At 45.8% G+C, this 20406-nt stretch overlaps 1 protein-coding gene across 2 annotated transcripts in view; it reads left to right on the forward strand.

Moving 5' to 3' along the window:
* Nucleotides 1–358: 358 nt before the first annotated feature.
* PLXNC1 (plexin C1) overlaps nucleotides 359–20406 on the forward strand; it is an 85891-nt gene continuing 65843 nt past the window's right edge. For both annotated transcript variants that reach the window (XM_075933330.2, XM_075933333.2), the window contains exons 1-3: nucleotides 359–1475; nucleotides 17054–17182; nucleotides 19241–19375. In XM_075933330.2, coding sequence (XP_075789445.2) covers nucleotides 504–1475; nucleotides 17054–17182; nucleotides 19241–19375 — 1236 coding nt within the window. In that variant the 5' untranslated portion in view covers nucleotides 359–503. The remainder of the gene's footprint in view (nucleotides 1476–17053; nucleotides 17183–19240; nucleotides 19376–20406) is intronic.

Here is a 20406-nt window from a genome sequence, read left to right on the forward strand (position 1 = left end):
TTTATGCAACTGTACCTCCCTCCTTCCCCAAATCCTGGTTTTTCACTGATCCCTCTAATCCAAGAGGGCATCAACCATGCTCTCGTGGAACCTCCATTCCCTCCTCCCCCCCCCCCCGGCTGCAGGGCGCACAGGTGTGCTTCGCTCCCATCTAGGCTGAGAAGCTATCGGATGCTTCCCCCACAGCAGGAGCCCCTACGGTAGGGTTTGCAGGGCAGCCAAGAGCAGAGCTGGGCAGGTGGCAGCGGCCCCCGCCACCCTCCGGCTCCTGAGGGCACAGGGTGTGCCGCTGCGTGGGGAAGGAAACTTGCGCAAGAGCAAAAATAAGGCCCAAGCCCCCACCCAGGAGCCCAGCCCTGCCTCCCGGAGAGGAACTTCCCATCGCCGCAGCCTGACAGAGGAAGCTGGGGCTGAACGACACAGCGTCTCTCCCGCCCCGCGGCACAGTATGGGGCCGCCGCCAGGCAGCTAGAGCCGCAGCGGAGCCGAGCGAGGAGCCGGCCATGCCCAGGAAGGATCCCCGGCACCCGGGCCCCGCCGCGCCCCAGGCGCTGCCCCTGCTGCTCGCCCTGGCGGGGGCCGGGGTGGTGATGAGCCAGCAGCGCTTCGCCCTGCCCCAGCCTCTGTCTATCGACAACATCGCGGCGACCGGGGACAGCCTCCTGCTGGCGGGCGGCAACTGCCTGTACAAGCTGTCCCCGTCCCTGCAGGAGCAGCTCGGCCTCCGGCTCCTGGAGGGGGCGCAGAACTGCACTCACCCGGCGGGCACCCGCAACAAGCTGCTGCTGCCCGACCTGCAGGGCGACCGCCTGCTCACCGGCTGGACGCTGCACGGCGGCAGCTGCCAGGTGCGGCAGCTGAGCAACCTGCAGCCGCAGACCAACCAGAGCGAGGTGGTGAGCTGCCTGCCGCAAGGCTCCACCACCGGGCTGCTCTTCGCGCCGCTGGAAGACACCGAGCGCTACCTGGCGCTGGCCGCCGCCTACCAGGTGCCCAAAGTGAAGACCATCTGCGTGTCCTCGGTCTCGGACGCCAACACGGCGCTCACCATGCGCCGGCTGCAGGACCTGAGCCTCACCAGCGGGGACTCGGCGACGGTGAAGCGCAAGGAGCCGCCTCTGCACTTCGTGGACGCCTTCCTGTGGGACAAGCACCTCTTCTTCCCATACTACCCCCTCGGCGAGGCAGAGGCGCAGCCCAGCGTGGCCCTGCTGCGGATCCCGGAGAAGTCCGCCCTCGTCTTCAACCACTTCGGAGAGGTGCGCCTGGACTGTGGCGGCCGCGGCATCCTGCTCTCCTCCAGCCTCCTGGGGGCGGAGGGCTGGTGGGCCGGGGTCTTCAGCACCAAGCAGAGCGACAGGAGCTGGAACTCTACCGCCCTCTGCATCTTCAGCACGCAGGAGATGGTTAACCACAGCGGGACGACAGGCAGCAACTGCCGCGATCAGATGATAATCAATGAATCCCCCAATTGTGTGAGTCTCCCCTTGACTTCGCTTAAGCGTCCCGCGGAGCTGGCCCCCGCCAAAATCCCCGTCCGAAAGCCCCTGGACGCCAGGGGAATTCTGAGCCGGAGCCCGCGCCCAGGGACCTGGCTCTACAGAGAATGGCTAGAGCTTTGTGTGTCCTCTAGGCATTGTGTGGTGGCTGGCCCCTGAGGTAGGTCGTGTCATTTCCCTTACAGAGCTGGGAAGAGAGAGACCCGCTCGGGGTTACATCTCAAAGAAAGGTTAGGACCAGGATTGCAGTTGAGGAGAACCTTGCTTCAGAGTCCCTAGGGCTCAGCCTCCTACATCCTCCTGCCATCTAGTCATGCTTCACCTCCCCCACAGCTGTATAAATAGTAATTATGAATACTAAAGATTTCACTTAGGCAGAAACCCAAGACTGGTGGAATCATTAAAGTTACATCAAAGATTAATTTGGCCTGCTACATTTACTGCTGTTGTGAAGTGTGTTGAGGGTCTGTCTTGTTCACATTATGTATTACTTATTTATGTCAGTGCCCACTGCCCCGTGCTTTCCAGTCCTTCAAGGATATTCCCTGCTTTAATGGGCATACAGACTAAGGCCAGCCAGACGAGTGGACAGAGCTTAGGGGAAAGGCAACAACAGTAGATGTTGGCTGCTACTCCTCTCCACAGAGGCATTGCTTTTTAGAAGCATAAAGCCAAATCCTGCCTTCTAACCTTGGGCTTGTATTAATTATCCTGTGGGAGATTCCCGGGTCAACCACTTCTCCAACACTCTCACTCCTGTCATTTTAACATCTGTGGAGTCAGGGATCCACACAAGACTGGAGGGCTAGAATGACTAACCATGCCTTGCTTTATTTTCTGGTAAATTGTGCGGGAAATTTGCTGGAAAATGAACTCAGCGTGAAATACTGCTTCTGCGGGGCTCTTGTGCACTGTGGAACCCAATGCCCTGTGGTATTCTGGGGGCTGTGGCCAGTGGAGCACAAAGGAATGGGAAAGAGAACCAGGGGGACCAGCCCTCTGTTGAGAGAGAACTGATCTCTGACAGATCCTCCAACACCCAAGCATTCCGCAGTTTGATCCCCTGCCTCTTCTCCATTGGGCAGCTTCCTCCAGTAATGGACAAAGTATTTTGGAAACTGCATGAGAAGTTGCTATCCTAACCACCATTAGGGAAGCAGTCTGAGACCTTTCCAAATAAAAGCTGCAATATAAGTGTCAAATATATTAAAAATAGCTAGGCACATCAAATATAATTAAAAATCTGTCCCCTTCTACATGGAATTGTAAGACTAGGTGGATGAAATCTTGGCTGTGTGGAAATTAGTGGCAAAACTCCCACTGATGTTGGTGGACCCAGGATTTCACCCTCCGTTTTCAGGTGTCAGTAACTCACTTTGATTGTTTTGATTACTGATGGTAAAATTAATGAAACGAGTTAATAAAAACTCTCCCCTTCCCAAACAATGGTTAATAAGAAATTGAATGTTGGATTCTGGTTCTTTCATTATTAAGTATTTACATGATTTCTTTATTGGCGCTCTAAGATTTTTTTTTTTTTTTGGTGAGACTCTAATCCATTGCAAAAGTGAATAATATACTTCCAATAGCAATCCACAAAAAAACCCCAACCCTGAATACATATTTTGGACAACTCACATATCAGAAATACTAGAGAACTATAGTTGTGACTTTTAGGAAAATGGGTGTAAGGCAGTGCAAATATAGGTTGAACGTTTCTAGTTCAGCACCCTTGGAACCTGACTGGTGCCAAACCAGAGAATTTGCTGAACCATGGGAGGTCATTATTGTCTAGCAGCATTACCAATATTTCTGAGCTCTTAGAAGACATTTAGGAGTAAATTAGAACTAAATAACAGCACAGAACACTAACATCCAGGATTGATGGCTATAACAAACTTTATGGGAAATTTGGCCATGCCCATGATAAGTGGACATCCAGTTAACTAAAATTATGCCGGACCATGGATGTTGCTGGACCAGAGGTGCCATACTAGAGAAGTTCAACCTGTACTAGAGTCTATAAGGCTGTCATCATCACTATGTTATCTAAATATCTAAATATGGTACACTGACATTCATTATTTTGAGGACTAGTTCTGGCTTAGATTACAACTATAGTCTCATTATTATAGCAATAAATTCCATCTTTCAAAAGGCTTATCTTTACTGGAAAATTAGGTTGTATTAGAATATGACCATGAGCAGTTGTGTTATTTAACATGATGCTAAACACAACATTGCAGACAATATAGACTTATCACTATGTTTTAACATGTCACTAATTGGAACTCTAGAGCTAATCATGCCCAACTGACAGTGTTAATCATCTCTGGTTCCTACCTACACTGGTAGTACAGTCATGTTTAACATTTTGCTAGATTATATAAATCTTGAGTTTGTGTTATACCATGGCAAAATTGTTGTATGATGCCAACCCCAAAGGAGGCATGATATTCCCTTTAGTATAATTAATTAATTATATACATTTACAGGAAAGGCATAAAAACAAATGCAATTCAGTTTTTAAAAGTTATTTTACACCAGCTTCTAGAATAGGCAAACACAGAACATGTGTGCTCACTTCATGCTTGCATTCTTTATCTTCCAGATATTTCTACATGCATTCTTCTGTCCTTGCCACTCAAAGTGCAAGGTGGCTCACTTCCATAAAGTGATGCCCTTTTGAGTCAGAAGTGTGCATGGGTTCAAAATCTGCCAAAAAACAAAACAAAACCCCACAAATTGTCACTGAGTATGCAAAACTTAAAAATCAAAAAGGCTTTTGGGCATGAAGGAGAACTGTGTATCCCAGAACATCAACTGTGCATCATAGAAGATGAATGGAAACACAGCAGATAGTGGGCAGTGGTTCTTATCTGGCTGCAGTCATGGCACCAAAATATGTTGTATTATTACTGCTTCCTGGAATTGGAGCTCTAAGCTTTCGTATGGCTGGTGGACTTATCTGAACAGAGCCCTGCCTTTTGCAGCAACTCTTAAATTCAAAATAAATTGCAAATCCTAGTTATCTTTACTGTGTTCTAAATCAGTGAAATAGTATGGTCCATCCAGGCCTGTGTACTTAGACCTATCATGTTGGCTCTCAAAGTGGTACTATATTGGAGTGCAGCCCTCAGCAACAGTAAAATAGTTATAAGCCACAGCTTTGTGACAGCACTCTTCTGACTTGTGTGGGAATTTCCCACTTGTTCACATTCACACCACTGCTTGCACTTCCTGAATGTTGCCTGTGTGTTGTGGTTCTGAGTAATATGCAAAGGGTTTGTTTTGCTAGGGGGATATGCACACTGGATCAATTATATACCTACATTTCATGCTACAGTGGTTTGCATATTCCATTTAAACTGAAAGTTTAAATGGAATGAACACTCTGGCTCTAATCTAGCAAAACACTTCAGCAGGTGCTTAACATTAAGCATGCCGATAATCAAGCTGACTTGAAAGGAACTGTTCATGATTAAAATTAAGAATAGATGTTAATACTTTACTGGGCTGAAAGCAGAGGGGATGTGGGTGTATCAGGGTGTGTGATTGACATAATATTGCTATTATAGCTGACCGGAATTGTGCTTGCGCTCTAGCAATTGATTTAAGAGTAGCATTCCAAACAAGTACTTTTAAAAATGACTCCAATGCTCATTATGTCATATGTTGCATTTTTGGCTGTATGACTGGACCAATTATGCTTTGATTTCATATAGTGGGATTTTCACATGGCATTTTGTGCTATGTTGCTACATGTATAACAATATACGATATATATACAATTTATAGCTCTCTGATGAACTAAGCATCATTTATGCAGTTTTGTAACCTTTTGCTCTGATTAATTTTTCTCTGATCCAAATTTCTGTTGCCTTAATTTTGGGTATATCTAATTAAAAATACAACTGAAATATATGTCTTAATGAACACCAAAATAGAAACTATATACAGATAAGCACCTTCTATTCTCAGAACAATGAATGCTTTTTCAAATGCAAAATCACCAAATTAAATCTGAATTTGTTTTCAGAAATTTGTCTGCATGCCAGTGAGCATTTTTTGAAGCATGCAATTCTGAAATGGGAGCTTTTTGGCTAAAATACATGAAACACACTGGCTGTGTCTACACTGGCCACATAAAACGGAAAAGCCATGCAGATCAGGTAAGTCAGGATAGGGAAATCCGCGGGGGATTTAAATATCCCCCGCGGATTTAAATAAACATGTCCACCGCTTTTTTTCCGGCTTGGGGAAAAGCCGGAAAAAAAGCATCTAGACTGGCGCGATCCTCCGGAAAAAAGCCCTACCTGAGGTAGGAATAAGAGATCCTCCGGAAAAGGGCTTTTTTCCGGAGGATCGCGCCAGTCTAGACGCTTTTTTACCGGCTTTTCCCCAAGCCGGAAAAAAGTGGCAGACATGTTTATTTAAATCCGCGGGGGATATTTAAATCCCCCGCGGATTTCCCTATCCTGACTTACCTGATCTGCATGGCTTTTCCGTTTTATGTGGCCAGTGTAGACACAGCCACTGGGTATCTGTTCGAATGACCTTTGAAGTCAGTGAGGGTATGTCTATACAGTAGTGTTATTTCATAATAACGTTCAGCTGGAGGACTTCTTATTTTGACTCATGATACCCCTCATTTCATAAGGAGTAAGGGAAGTCGAAGGAAGAGCGTTCTTCCTTCAACTTCCTGCTGTGTTAAAAGCTAAAAGCTGAATTAAAGTATTTCAACTTCAGCTAAGCAATTGATGTAGCTGTGTCAATTTAGCCCAGCTGTGTAGACATACCCTGAGAGTCTTTCCTTTTTGTGGGCTTTGAGCATGCCATATAGAAACTACTAGAATATCAAATCCTGGTGAGAGATTATGTGCATAATAGATTAGCAGACATGACCCTGTAAATACTGAGAATTTAAATTAGAGACCATCTGCAGGAGGGCATACTTAAAAAGAGCAGCTTAGGATGTTACCTCTCTACATTTAAGAACCTGGAAGTAATTTCAGCAGTTGCAAACAAAAGGAATGAGCAGTCTTATAAGGAAAATTCTCAGTGTACAATTCTTATTCAAGTGTGTATCTATATGGTGAAGAGGAGCGTTTGCCATATTGTATATTAAGATGCTTCTGTGTTATAAAATATTAAGATCTAAATGGCTGCTGAAGGATAAGAGCTTTTTGCTGGTTTGCTGTCTGTTATGTCATATTGCTTATGAGTTGTAACAATCCTTTTGCTCATACAGTCATAAGACATTAGTAGGTAGATTTTGTAGTATATGTCCCTTAATTCATCAGGCATGACTAGAAACCTTGGATCCATTTCTTAGATGGTGTAAATTGACATAGTTCTGTTGAAGTCAAAGTATGGAAGTCAATAGAATTGAACCAAATCAGTATAGCAGAGAATCTGGTTGATTAATTTACAGAGATAAAGGATTTAAATTTTTGTATAGCAGTCCCTCAAGGAGCCTCTTAAGAAAAGATTTAGGTTTTTCAAAATACTGTTTTATATTAGTTTTGTAGTAGTTCAGTCATTCAATGCAGATTACCAAACTGAGAGAGTGTTATGTTTAGTGTTTGATAATTCTATAGGCTTCCATAGCAAATATATGTCACTAGAGATTGTCATAGGGCCCTAATAAATTCACAGGCATGGAAAACATGTCATGGACTACGAAACTTGATCTCCCCCCATGAAATCTGGTCTTTGTGTGCTTTTATTCTATGCATTACAGATTTAATGAGGGAAGACCAGAGTTTTTTAAGTTCGGGTCCTGACCCCAAAGGAAGTTGCTGGGGAGCTACAAGGTTATTTGGGGGGGAGGGGGTGTTTCACTCTTACTTTTGCACTGGTGCCTTCAGAGGTGTGTAGCCAGAGAGCAGTGGCTGCTGACTGAGGGCCCAGCTCTGGCGGCAACAGTGCAGAATGGCAATACCATATTATGCCATCCTTATTTCTGCACTGCTTCTGGCCTTTGGAGCTGGGCTCCTGGCCAGCTGCCACCACTCATGAGATGCCCAACTCTGAAGACCTCACTGCCTCCAGCAGCAGTGAGAATAGCCGTATTTCAACCCCCTCTACAGTAACCTTATAAACCTCTCCAATCCGTCTTTTGGTCAGGACCCATACAACACTGAGATTTTAGATTTAAATAGCTCAAATCATGACATTTATGATTTTTAAAATCTAATGACCATGAAATTGACCAAAATGGATCCCAGTAATCACTGATTAAATATTTGTATTCCACAGCAATGAGTGCCAAAAATGTCACTGTTCCAGATGAGAATTAAGCCACAGGAATCCTGTAAACTGTGAGATCAGTGGCTGCCAACTGTCAGTCCACGGACCGGTGCTAGGTTGTGGCACACTGCAGAGTGGCGGGTTGCTTGCTAGGACCCAGTAGCCAGTGCCCCAGGGTAGGCAGTGCTTGGGGGGCAGGTAAAAGAGACCCCCCCCCCCCACCACCACCAGGAGTGGTGCTCTTGGTACCCTGGGGCTGCAGGGGGGAGGAATTGGCCCCAGGCTGCTCCCAGTGAAGCTGGCTGCAATCCCTGCCCAGGGGCGGGCCCCAGTGAAACTGGCTGCAATCCCTGCCCAGGGCCCAGGAAAGCTGCCACCCGCTCCCAGCATGGGCAGGGCAGGGGGAGCCAGCCCTAGAGGTGTTGGGAGGGGGCTGAAGACAGGCAGTGACAGATAAGAGGGAGAATAGGAATGTGTGAGGCGAGGGCAGGAGGGGGATGCAGGAGGCGCTGAACGGAGGTTGGGGGAATTCAGGAGAGACTTTCAGGATGGATGGGAGTAGGGGTGCAATGGAGAGAAACCTTGTGGGGGGACACAGGGAGGTGAAGGGGGGAATGCGGTGAGGGAAGGCTGGGCAGAGACTGGGAGCAAGAGCAGCTTGGCTGGGGAAGGGAAAGACATAGGTTAGGGGTTGTACTTGGAAGAGGCATCTTTCTCCCAGCCCCTGGCCTGTTGTGGGTGGGAATAGGCACCTCTCTCCAGCCCAGAGCTGTCACTGGGAGAGATGCCTCTCCCCTGGCCCTGGCCCTGGTCTGCCACAGGTGCTGCTATGGGGAGAGAAGGCTGAGGGAAGCCCTCTCTCCCTGTTGCATCCTCGGGTCAGCCTACACCACAAATCCCTCAGCCCTAGTCCCACCATAGAGCCTGCAAGTCCCCAGACAGAGCTGTCAGCCCCCCGGGGAGGAGGGCACTGTTCCAAAATCTACATTCAGTAGAAAAACAGCATTATGCCATTGCACAAATGTTTGCTAGACATTTCTCATAGGCACTGTATCCTGAGCCAATTGCTACATTTCATGTTATTTTGAGGGAATCTGCATGGTAATAATGCTTCTGAGAGAGTTTACAGTCTCAGATATGAATAGTCTAGATCAGGGCTACTCAAATGTGGAAGCCCTGGGGGCCACAATGATACTCACAGCATAAGCTGATGGAGGCAACTTAAGTCTGGCTGCTTATACATGCAAATATATGTGCAAATAGATTCTTTCACAATGATGGGCATGAATCCAAAAATTAGGGCAAGACTATATAACATGCAGGCCCCATTTAAGTTAGTTCTGCTGATATTAATAAAATGCAATATTTACCCGATTTCCACCCATATGACAGCACCTTTTATGAGCAATGACAGTCCAGGAATTTAATTACTAAAGCACATATCAACAGAAGACCCTTATATTGACTACATTTTTGTTTTGGCTTCACAGCAGTCCAGGAATTTAACTACTAAAACACATATCAACCCTAATTGCACTGCAGGTCGCAAACAAATGGACCGCGGGCCGCATGCTGCCCATGGGCCATGTGTTGAGTAGCCCTGATCTAGGTGAATTATTAGAATCAATTTAGCTTAGGCAAGGAATTCTCTTCTGAGATGTATCTGTTACTGTCCTAGGTGCAAAGTGTCTGCTAACTAATTATTCCAAGGGAATGAACATACTAAAGGAGAGAGAGAATCTACTTGATACATTGCAAAAATAAAATAGGTCCTATTTTACTACACATAGTGGGGACAAGTAGGAATGAGAAGTTATGGACCAGATTGATCCTCAGTTGGTGTGAATAGGTACAGTTCCAGTGAAGTTAGCAGAGCTGTGTCCATTTAAATCAGCTAATGATCTGGCTCTGTATCTTTGCTTACTGAGCAGCTGCATTAAGTTTGGAACTGTACAAACAGGAAAACACTGTCATTTCCCCAAGGAGTAGTGATAGAGATGCAGCCGTATTAGTCTGGTGTAGCTGAAAAAAAAGACAGGACTATGTAGCACTTTACAGACTAACAAGATGGTTTATTAGGTGATGAGCTTTCGTGGGCCAGACCCACTTCCTCAGATCCATATGTGGAAGAAAATCAGCACAATCATATATACCAAAGTAATACAATAAAAAAAATGAACGCATGTGAAATTGACAAATCAAATTTAGAACAGAGTGGGGGTGAGAAGGGAAGGTAAGTTTCTGTGAGGTAGTGACATAGGGGTGATAATAGGGGATGTTTCCGTGATGTAATGACATTAGGGGTGATAATTGGGGAAGCTATCTTTGTAATGGGTGAGATAATTAGAGTCTTTGTTTAAACCCATACATAAAGTGTCAAATTTAAGCATGAATGATAATTCTGAAGCTTCTCGTTGAAGTCTGGAGTTAAAGTCTCTTTGAAGTAATATGCATGTTTTAAGGTCATTAAGTGAATGATCAATCTGGCTGAAATGGCAGGCAACAGCTTTCTCTGTGAGAAACCCCCAAGGAGTTTGCAATCTAAAACATTTAAACAAAATCAAGACCGAAAACAGAGGCTTGTATTTAGCAGTCACAGATGTACTCAGAGGAGAAGAAATGTGAAATTTATGTAAAATATAGATCATGAATAAATACATTTCATGCAAAGGGTCATAAATACCTTGCTAGATGAGGTGGTTGAAGCACATCCTAAATTAATCCAGGAGACATCTGGGCTTGTTTGTGAAAGTGAAGGGGATTGAGGAGTATAGAACAAAACAGAACAGTGGGATTTAAAATCTGGAAATAACACCCATGTTGGACAGGATGAACTTTTCTTGGTACCTTTCTTGAAATGGTCAAGTATGGCTAACAAAGCATAGAGAAAGTTCCAAATGTATTTAAAGGCTGAATCAAGACTGGTTTTACTTTTACGAAAGTAAAAATTTTGGGAAGCCTGTACTGCTATAACCCAGTTTATTGTAGTGAAATAAATAAAAGGTCTGGTTTAAAAAAAAAAAAAAGCATTGAAAAAAGTATGAGATGGATGAAAGAAATAAGAGCTGCACCCCGGAGGGAGGGGGGCAAGATAGGAAATAGGTTATAAAGATTGAAGGCAAGTTTTTGTTTTGATGGCCCACCAAACCAATTTCCCCTTTCATCATCTGTGTAAGCTTAATATTACAGTGACCCTCTATCTAGAAAGGTGAACTTGGGTGATGTCTCTCAAATTTATCAGGGTTGCTTCTTCAGACAGAGAGGATGCTAAAGAATGGCACTGCTCATCTACTACTATGTACATTAAATAAAACTCAATCATATGGTGTTTAGGGTTGTAGCGAGTAGTTGAATACTCGACTATCTGATAAGGCTAAGCTTATCGGGTAATTGAGCACTCAATACTCACTCCCTGCCCCTTGCTGCCTCTCTAAGACAGGCAGCAAAGGAGGTGGAAACAGGAGCTGGTGCTTGGGGGAGCTGGCTTAAAAGCTGGTTCCCCCCAGCACTGTCTTTGTGGTGCTGCTTCCCACCCCTCCCCCACTGCTGCCTCTATCAAAGGCAGCCGGGGGAGGCATAGGGGATGCTTGCTTCAGCAGCAGTGTGTCTGTGGGGTCCCCCTGCAGACAGGGATTGCTCAGTCCCAGCTCATATCAGCTCTGGGAACTATGCTCACTGCAGCTCTGCAGAGTAGGTCTCATTATTGACTAATTGTGGAGTCAATACAAATTGTATCAACTACATGATTAGCCAAATAACTGCTCCTTAACGTCCTTAATAGTGTTTCAGTGTCTAGGATGTTCCTCTTCCTTCCAGGGTTTAACTGTTCAGGTTCTGCAAGACACAGCAAATCGCTTGTCTTCCTTTCACTCTTGAATAGAGCACCCTGAAAAAATCAGTATGGTCCCATCGAAATCCAATCTTGCAACAGTTAGTGACCTTCTAACTCCTTACCCTTAACTAAAATTCACTGATGGGCTAATTGTTCAAGTTTGTCATCCTCTGATCTGTTAAAAAATGAAAGGTCAATTAACTTTTTTCTCTTAAAATCCTTGCAATCATATGATTTCCTTATTTAAACAGAGCACCATTGTACAGAAGTCTAATGCCTACCTTGAATGCTTTGCATTTCTGTATTGATGCATCACTGTTTCTCTGGGGGGTTTTCTAGACCCTTGAAAAAAGATGTATATTTTTTAGTATGAAAGTTAATCAATTTTTTTTCAAATGTGCTTTCTTCAAACTAATTGAAAGTAACTAAGTTACAGGAAAATATTTTAGTTGAGAGTGGATTCACATCAGAGAAAAATATTATCTCTACATGAGAGGATGATCTTGTGGCTAAATCACTGGACTTGGCATGCTCTGTCATGAGTTTTCTTAGTGAACTAGGGAAGAAGTGTAACTTTTCTAAAATTCTCAGTTGTAGAATGTCGGGGGGGAGGGGGGAATAATGCTGCTCCTCTCCCATCCTTTGTTTATGATTAGATTATGCAAGGGACCTAGTTAGGTTCCTGACTTAGATGAAGCTCCATACAGGTGTAGGAATCCTGTCCAAGGATTAGTGTCCAAGCTGGGGCTTTATGTTAGTCAGCTGGAGTAAGGAATGGCTCTGACTATGTTTTTCGATAACATATAGCACAATGAAGCCTTCATCTTGGTAGAGGTTCCGGGGAGGAATACAATTGTATTGTTCCTATAATACAATTGATAATAGAGTGCACATTTTTGCATGAGATATAAAGAATTTTCTGAAGTGATATTGCCCTAAGTTTTATTATGCTGGAGTTGCCCATGCACTTTCATAAATGAATATAATTTTACAACTCAGCTTCAACAAAGAATTATGGGTGATGCTTAGAATTGAAATTCAAGAGTTGCAGTTTGTTTAGACACAGTGGATCAAATACTGTTGTTTTTGTTTTTTGTCTCTGTAGTATAAATCTTTAACCAGTATTTTGGCCTACCCTCTTAATAAAATCATTAATTTATTAAAATATTTCTATAATAATACATTATAGCCTTCTATAATAATACATAATTCTATATTACATAATTACCTTCACTAAGTTTTAAAATTTGTGCTATAGTATTTGATTATTGTTCTATTTTTATCATAAAGTCTGAAACTGTATCTAAATTAAATATGGAATCTTATGTGTAACAGATTTATTATGAAGAGGGAAGCCAGGGAATAAACTGTATTTAATGTTTGCGGTGTCACAAATTGTACGGCACTTTCTAGTTCTTATGTTCCAGCAATATGTGATATGAGCTTCAGCTTCCTTTACTGCAAAGCAGGAAACCGAAAAAGGAAGGGTGAAGCACTTCATTCTCTGGCAAGAGAAAAAAACAACAATACTTGTTTGTTTAAATCTATACCTGCTGCCATCCTGGATAACAGCATTCATTAAACAAGGCTGCTGAGCATACTTCAGGTCTGAGGCAAGGCTCTATGAAAGGTGTCACCAGCTGAAAGCACACTTAGGACTGTATGGATTGTGGATCAGCAGTTCATAACAGACCTGGGTATTATAGACTTAAAAGTAGCAGGGCAGCTTTGCAACATGGTGTAGTAGAAATGGACATGTAGACAACTGGCTAGAGAAGTAGTGTCAATAACAGGCTTCATAGACAGATATCCAGAGCGTATCAAGGAATAAATGACTATTTGCTTTGATCCTTCCTTTCCCTACCCTTTTATGTTAGTATCTAGGGGTATGTCTACACTACAAAGTTAGTTCGAACTAACGGACGTTAGTTCGAACTAACTTTCATAGGCGCTACACTAGCGCTCCGTTAGTTCGAACTTAATTCGAACTAACGGAGCGCTTAGTTCGAACGAGATAAACCTCATTTTACGAGGATTAAGCCTAGTTCGAACTTACTAGTTTGAACTAAGGGCTGTGTAGCCCTTTAGTTCGAACTAGTGGGAGGCTAGCCCTTCCCAGGTTCCCCCTGGTGGCCTCTCTGGGCACAACCAGGAAAACTCTTCTCCTCTCCCGCAGCCCCGGGCCCTTAAAGGGGTAGACTCTGGCCAGACGGCACTGGAGTCAGCCAGCCCTGCCAGCAATCTCTGCCCCTGAGCCAGTGGCCCCACAATGAGCCAGGTAGCCAGTGGCAGTGAGCCGTCCCCTGCCCAGTCCCCAAGCACCCAGGGGCCAGCCAGGGGCCGTAGACGGCGCGCGGCCTCCTGGTCTAGTGCGGAGGTCATGGACCTCATTGAGGTTTGGGGGCAGGCCCCCAATGTCCATGATCTCCGCACTAGGAGGAGGAACGCGGCCGTCTATGGCCGAATAGCAGCCGCCATGGCCAGCAGGGGACACAGGCGCACCCAGGAGCAGGTGCGAATTAAGGTGAAACAGCTGCAGCAGGGGTACGCCAGGGCCACAAGGGGCGGCGCCGCTGCAGGGGCTGCCACCTGCCCCTACTTCGCTGCCCTCCACCAACTCTTGGGGGGCAGGGCGGTCCGTGCCAGCCCGGGGGACTTCGAGCCGGGACCAGAGGGCCCTGACCTGGGCGCACCGGAGGGGCCACCGCCAGCTGTTCCAGCAGGGTCGTCCAGGGAGACCATACCGGGTAAGTAGTTTGAATTAAGTAGTTCGGGGGGGGGGAGGTGGGAGGGAGACCAGAGACCGCGTGCATGGGCCATGCCTTCCACGGATCACGCAGACACCTGTGCACGTGCGAGCACGTGCCATGCCACCCTTGGGCAGGTGGCTCCAGCTGCATGACACCCAGGGGCCATTGCCCAATAGGCACATGCTTGTGCAAAGAGCCATGACATGCTCCCAACCCCGGGGCAGGACCCAGCAGGATGCTTTCCCTTCACATGTCCCCTCTACACGGAGGCAGGGGACATCTCCCCTCCCCCTCGCCGCCCCGGCCACACTATACATGGCACAGGGACATGGGTGCGGTCTTGGGGCAGCTCCCAGTCCCGGGGAGAGCCAGACATCCTGACCATGGCCTCTGTACAAGCACAGCGGCTGTGACGGTGCAGGACATGGTCACCCTCACGTTGCGGAGTGGGGGAGGGGGCTGGGCATCATCCTCTGCGTCCCCAGGGAGAACTGACCACTTCTCTTCTTTCTCTACAGCTGCACCAGCTGCTCGTGCAGGGCGCACCACCCCGCCCGGGACATGGTCCCGCACCTGCGGCCTGCTCCGGACCGCCAGCACGGAGCAGGAGTACCGGGACCAGCACCTGGGGGCCCTGCGAGCCGTGCACCGCACACTACAGGCCTGGATGAGGGAAGACCTGCAGGTCCGCCACGAGCTGCTGGCTGAGCTCCGAGGGCTGAGCACCAACCTGCAGCTCCTGCTGCAGAACATGGTGCCCCATGCTGGTCCTGCGCCTGCTGCCCCCCCAACTGCTGTCCCTCCTCCCACTCCTGCCCCCCTCCCACCTCTCCCTCCTCAACCCCCACAACCTCTTCCTCAATGTTCACACCCCCCACCTCAACCTCTGCACCCTCCACCCCATCCCCCCGGGGATGCCGAGGCCCCCTCCCTCGCTGTACTGGGTGGCGGTCGGCCCGGCGGGACCCCCACCCCTGATCCTTCAGTTTCCCCACCCCCTCCTTTCCCTTGTTTCCCCCTTTCAGCTCCCTCCTCCCAGTTTTCCCCCTCCCCTCTCCCACCCTCTCTCTTCCCCTCTCCCACCTCCTTTTCCCAGTTTCCCCGAGTTTTGTTAAATAAACAGAGTTTCTAGTTTTGTCCACACGTTATCTTTATTTTGTACATCAGGAAGAGGGGCTAGGGAAGGGTAAGTGGAAGGAGGTGAGGGAGGACTGGGGCACAAGCCCCCGATGGGGAGGACTGGGCTGGCTCTGTGGGCTTCTGGGGGTGGAAGCTCTCCTGCAGCCCCCCAATTGCTCCCTCTCCCCAGATGGCAGCCTGCGGCAAGTACAGCCGGGCTGATGGCCGAGTGCTGTGATGTGCCCAGTGTGGGTAGTCCGGGCACTCCAAGCCAGGACTGCTTTGCAAGCAGGGCACCCCTGAGAACTGTCTGCCCGGGGTGGGGGTCGGGTCCCTTTAAGCGCAGCCCTCGGCTAGCCTGAGACAGCATCTCCACGCTCTAAGTCCTCCTCTGATGCCCTGCCGGCACTGCTTCCGGCCATCCTTAACCCCGGTTCAGGGTCCACTCGTGAGGACATGCTAGTTCGAATTAGCAAAACGCTAATTCGAACTAGTTTTTTAGTCTAGATCCGTTAGTTCGAATTAGCTTAGTTCAAATTAACTAATTCAAACTAAGTTAGTTTGAATTAATGTTGTAGTGTAGACGTATCCTAGAAGATGTACCTGGCGTTGCCCAGGTCCTTCAGGGCAGCGGGCTTGTGGTGTGGGGGTTGCAGGAGTAACATCAGGGCCTTGAGGATATGCGGGGTGGGGGTCGGGCAGGGCAAGAGACTGGAGGTGGGGGGGTGTGCAAAAGTGAGGATTGGGGGGTGAGGATGGATTCAGGATGGGGCATCCCAATTTGTGGGGCCTTCCCCCCCAGCCATTGGCCTGGCCACCAGGGGTCTTCTCTGTCCCCAGCACCTCTCTCAGCCTCCAGGGACCTTCTCTCATCCTTCCCCTCTGGCACTGCAGTCAACGGCCCAGGGCAGGGAAGGGTTTAGGGCTGGGAGGCTACTTACCCGGTCTGTTGGTGTGCCGGATGGCAGAGCCCCAGATCTGCGGGCAACACTCCCTTGGTTATGAAGCTGCCCCTAGGGGCCACTCTCAGTATTGTGTCCCTTCTCTCTGTGCCCCTCCCTTTCCATGTTATGAAAAACAGTCCCATTCCTGGCACTTTCCATTTTCTTGGAACAATTAAAGTCTGACCTTTCTTTAAGTTAGGATAAGAGGAAGATGCATACTACATTTAGTGGTCCTAGTTCTTATAGTTTCAGAGGAGTTCTTGAGCAAATGGACTTGCAAACAGACAGACTCACAGACAGTGTCAAATGTATAATATATAGATGATGTAATGCTTACATCTGCATAAAAAGAAGTTAAGCTATGGCAAATTTACATACTCCTTAAGTACTTGATTTTATGTCAGACCTTTGTCCCTTTGAAATCAATGGCTAAACAGTCCAAGTTGTATGTATTAGAAATGTGACAGTCCTTTTTTTTTTTTCTACATTTCCAAGAGTATGTTGTGTTGACACCCTGTTGAGAATAAAAATACCTCCAAAACTTGTGGCCCATAAGGGGATGGCACTGAGCAGTTTCCCACAAATTAATTTTTTAAAATTACATTTTACAGTATAGTTGAATAATGTTTTTCATATGTTCTCTCATCTGATTTTCAGCGAAAGCAGATATCACCGGTCAAAACGTCTCCTACCTTAATTCACTCTGATTTATCAGCTGTTTATGCTACTGTAATTTTGAACAAGACAGTTTTGTTTTTGGGAACAAGAGATGGACAGTTACTGAAGGTTAGTGGAATGTGCAATTTTTCCCTCCTGATCAGTATGTTTTAATGAGTAAATGTTTTCTGAGTTCCATTTTATACATTGCATAGTAATCTAACATAATCACCTGGGCACTTCTGTATTCTGTTTTGTTTGCATTTTAAAGAAAAATTACTTTTGCTTTCCAAAACTTCAAATGAGTAATTATTGGGTTACAACCCACTGGTTTGTACACAGAGAACAAAATAATATCCACATGAGATTGTGTCCTTCTTAAAATCCACAGATATATTTCACTAATTAAATATTACCTACTGGTCTTAATTTATTGTTAGTATATGCTTATCAGTGGAGACAAAATACTGTTAGATTTCTCTAGTTGTTAAAAAACAGCTTTTTGGCGCAGTGTGGATATCTGTTCATTAGGAACTAACACCAGACTCATTTTGCCAAGACTGAGCAGTTGAACTTTACTTGTTTTGAATAACTTGTTTAGAAATGAAAGGCTTCCTATCTCACTATCAAACCCAGAAGGCAACTGTCTTTTTTATTTTACATTTTTTTTTCTAGAGTTCTGTAACAGTGCATTTCCTGTCTTGACTGCAAAAAATGATTTTTTTGTTTTTATTAAGCATACAGCTGGAGTAAAATAGAACATACTATGAAAAACTTTCCTATTTGATTCCAGTGTGCTGGGGACTAATTTTTGATGATTAAAATATGGAATGAAGGATTCCCTGTTTCTGTAGTTCATTGGTGACCATGAATGTGTCTCCGTTCCTTAGTCTTGTTTGTGGAAATAAGAAATAAAATTTAAGGCAAACTTTGTGCTGATGTTAGTTTTCTGATTAATATAAACATTTACATGTTTTTGGGTCCCCTACTCCTTTATCTTTTGTGAGAGGGGAGGTGTAGAAACCTGTGGATTTGGGTTGAATGAGGTATGGAAGGGGAATAGCATCCTCGCATCCACTTCAAAAGTGTAGAGCAAAACAACTTGTGTTATGGGAGACAGAGCCAACAATAACTTGTGTAGTTTCCTTTTCATGGTATGGAAACTCATCCCTCTTAGGGGAACATCTGAGAAGCAGTGGTCCATGGAGCTAACACAAGAGCTGTACTATCAAGGGCTTTAGGGTACATTTGAGTTTGGTTGCAATGTAGCAGCATGGAGCTTCTACCCAGGTAGTCTTTGCCTTTGCGAGTACCCATGGAGTTAGGGGGCTGACCATAAGGCAGGGTAGGGACCACTTTCCACTTTCTAAGAGAAGGAAAAGGCATAAGATCTGTCCACTTCAGTGGTCCACAAACTGTGTGATTGACCCCCTAGCAGCGTGTGGCAGAACCTTCAGGGTAGACACAGCAGGGACCAGGGAGTGAGTGCTCTAGTCCTGCCTCCTGATGCAGGCCTGACTCGTGGCTGAGACTACTTCCTGGCTTGGCTGCAGCTGTGCATGTGTCCCCAGTTGCCGACCCCACTTGCTCCCAGGCTGCAGCTGTCCTAGATATGGCAGCAGCTCTGGCCCCAGACTCAACCCCTTTACCCTTCTGTGCCCCACATTCACTGAAAGCCATGACCTGACTCCTGGGGGTGTGCCTGGACAGGGATCAGGTGGGGGCTGACATTAAAAGTTTGGGGACCAACAGGCTACCTCTTAGACCTTAGCTCATACTGTGGACCCCTGTATCCTTCCCTCTACCAATAGAAATTACTACACAGTTAACATAATATAGATCTCTATCTATTCTTCCTCCTTGTTTGATGTTAATGTCAGTTAGTGATAAAAAAAGTGATGAAAAAACTCATAAAAATTACAGTACTTATCCTATTTCAAGATTCAGATTCAGTACAAAATATATCCAGTTTCTGAGCTACAGAAGGTATGGTTCTTTTCCTCCAACTTTTTGCATTATGAGAACCAGACATATTTGTAAAGAAATCAGGTTACAAGAAGTCCTCTTAAGTGATCTAATGATGTAGCCACTGTCAGAGCATGGAAAGGATTTACGATGATGATAATATTAACTCTCTTCTTGTTAATCAAGGGGTTTCATGGCTAATTTTACATCTCATGTTTTCAGGCTATTCTTAACAACAAAATGGAACCGAACTGCCCAGAGATTTTATATGAAATTGAAGGAGAAACTCCAGTTTTTCCCAAACTTATACTTGACCCACTGGATAGTGACTACATATATCTGACATCTGCTGATGAGGTTGGTACAGTACAAGATAAAATGATTAAATCATTAACTGCTATATCAAAGACTTTATTACAGGCAGTCCCTGGGTTACGTACAAGATAGGGACTGTAGGTTTGTTCTTAAGCAGAATTTGTATGTAAGTCGGAACTGGTACATATTGTAGGGGAAACTCTAGCCAAACATTTCTCCAGAGCTCAGTTTTATTCTCCCACACCTCACTTCCCTCAGTCCTTTATTCTCAAGCTGAGGTGTCTGCTGAGAAAAGCCGCTCCGCGTCTCCCTGGTCTGCTGGGGGGGGGGGGGGAAGGGCGCTAGCTTCGCGTCTCCCTGGTCTGCTGGGGGGAAGCAGCTAGTGCGGGCTTGCCTCACCCCGTTTGTAAGTAGGGATCCAATGTAAGTCGGATCCATGTAACCCGGGGACTGCCTGTACATGTTCTGTCATTTTATAAGTAAAACTTTCATTTGAATTACAGTCAAACTTTGGAGGAGTAGCCATGTTAGTCCGTAACTTCAAAAACAAGTAGTCCCATTGTACTTTAGAGACTAACAAAAATATATATAGTATCACGAGCAAAACCCACTTCATTAGATGAGCTGGAGAGGGATAACAGGAACCCAGCAGTTAACCAAAGCTTGCCTGCATCACCCAAAGTTTGACTCTAGACCTGCAGAGTTAATAATAGGCTTGGTTCTACGTGCTGCTGAGTACTTTTTCTCTGATCCAAACAGGAACTTAAACCAATGCTTACTTTTATGTGGTCCCATTGCGGGAGTAGTCCCGATTAAAGTTAAAGCTCATTAAGTGTTTTTCTGGATTGAGACTTGAGTGTTTGGAACCAGTCAGGGTCGAATTCAAGCTGCGTAGGAGAAGACCTGCTGATGAACAGGTCTTGTGAACTCTGTGGGAACAAGTTTCTCTGAGCCAGAGGGCTTGTTCTCTATAATGTATAGAGATTGACAATAGCGTTTGCAGTCTATACTATTGAGTTATGTTAACTAGAGATACAGATGTGAAATCCTAGTCTTATTGAAGTCAGTGGCAA

Source organism: Pelodiscus sinensis, chromosome 1 (assembly GCF_052426305.1).
Source record: "Pelodiscus sinensis isolate ZL-2025 chromosome 1, ASM5242630v1, whole genome shotgun sequence".
NCBI classification, from domain to species: domain Eukaryota; kingdom Metazoa; phylum Chordata; order Testudines; family Trionychidae; genus Pelodiscus; species Pelodiscus sinensis.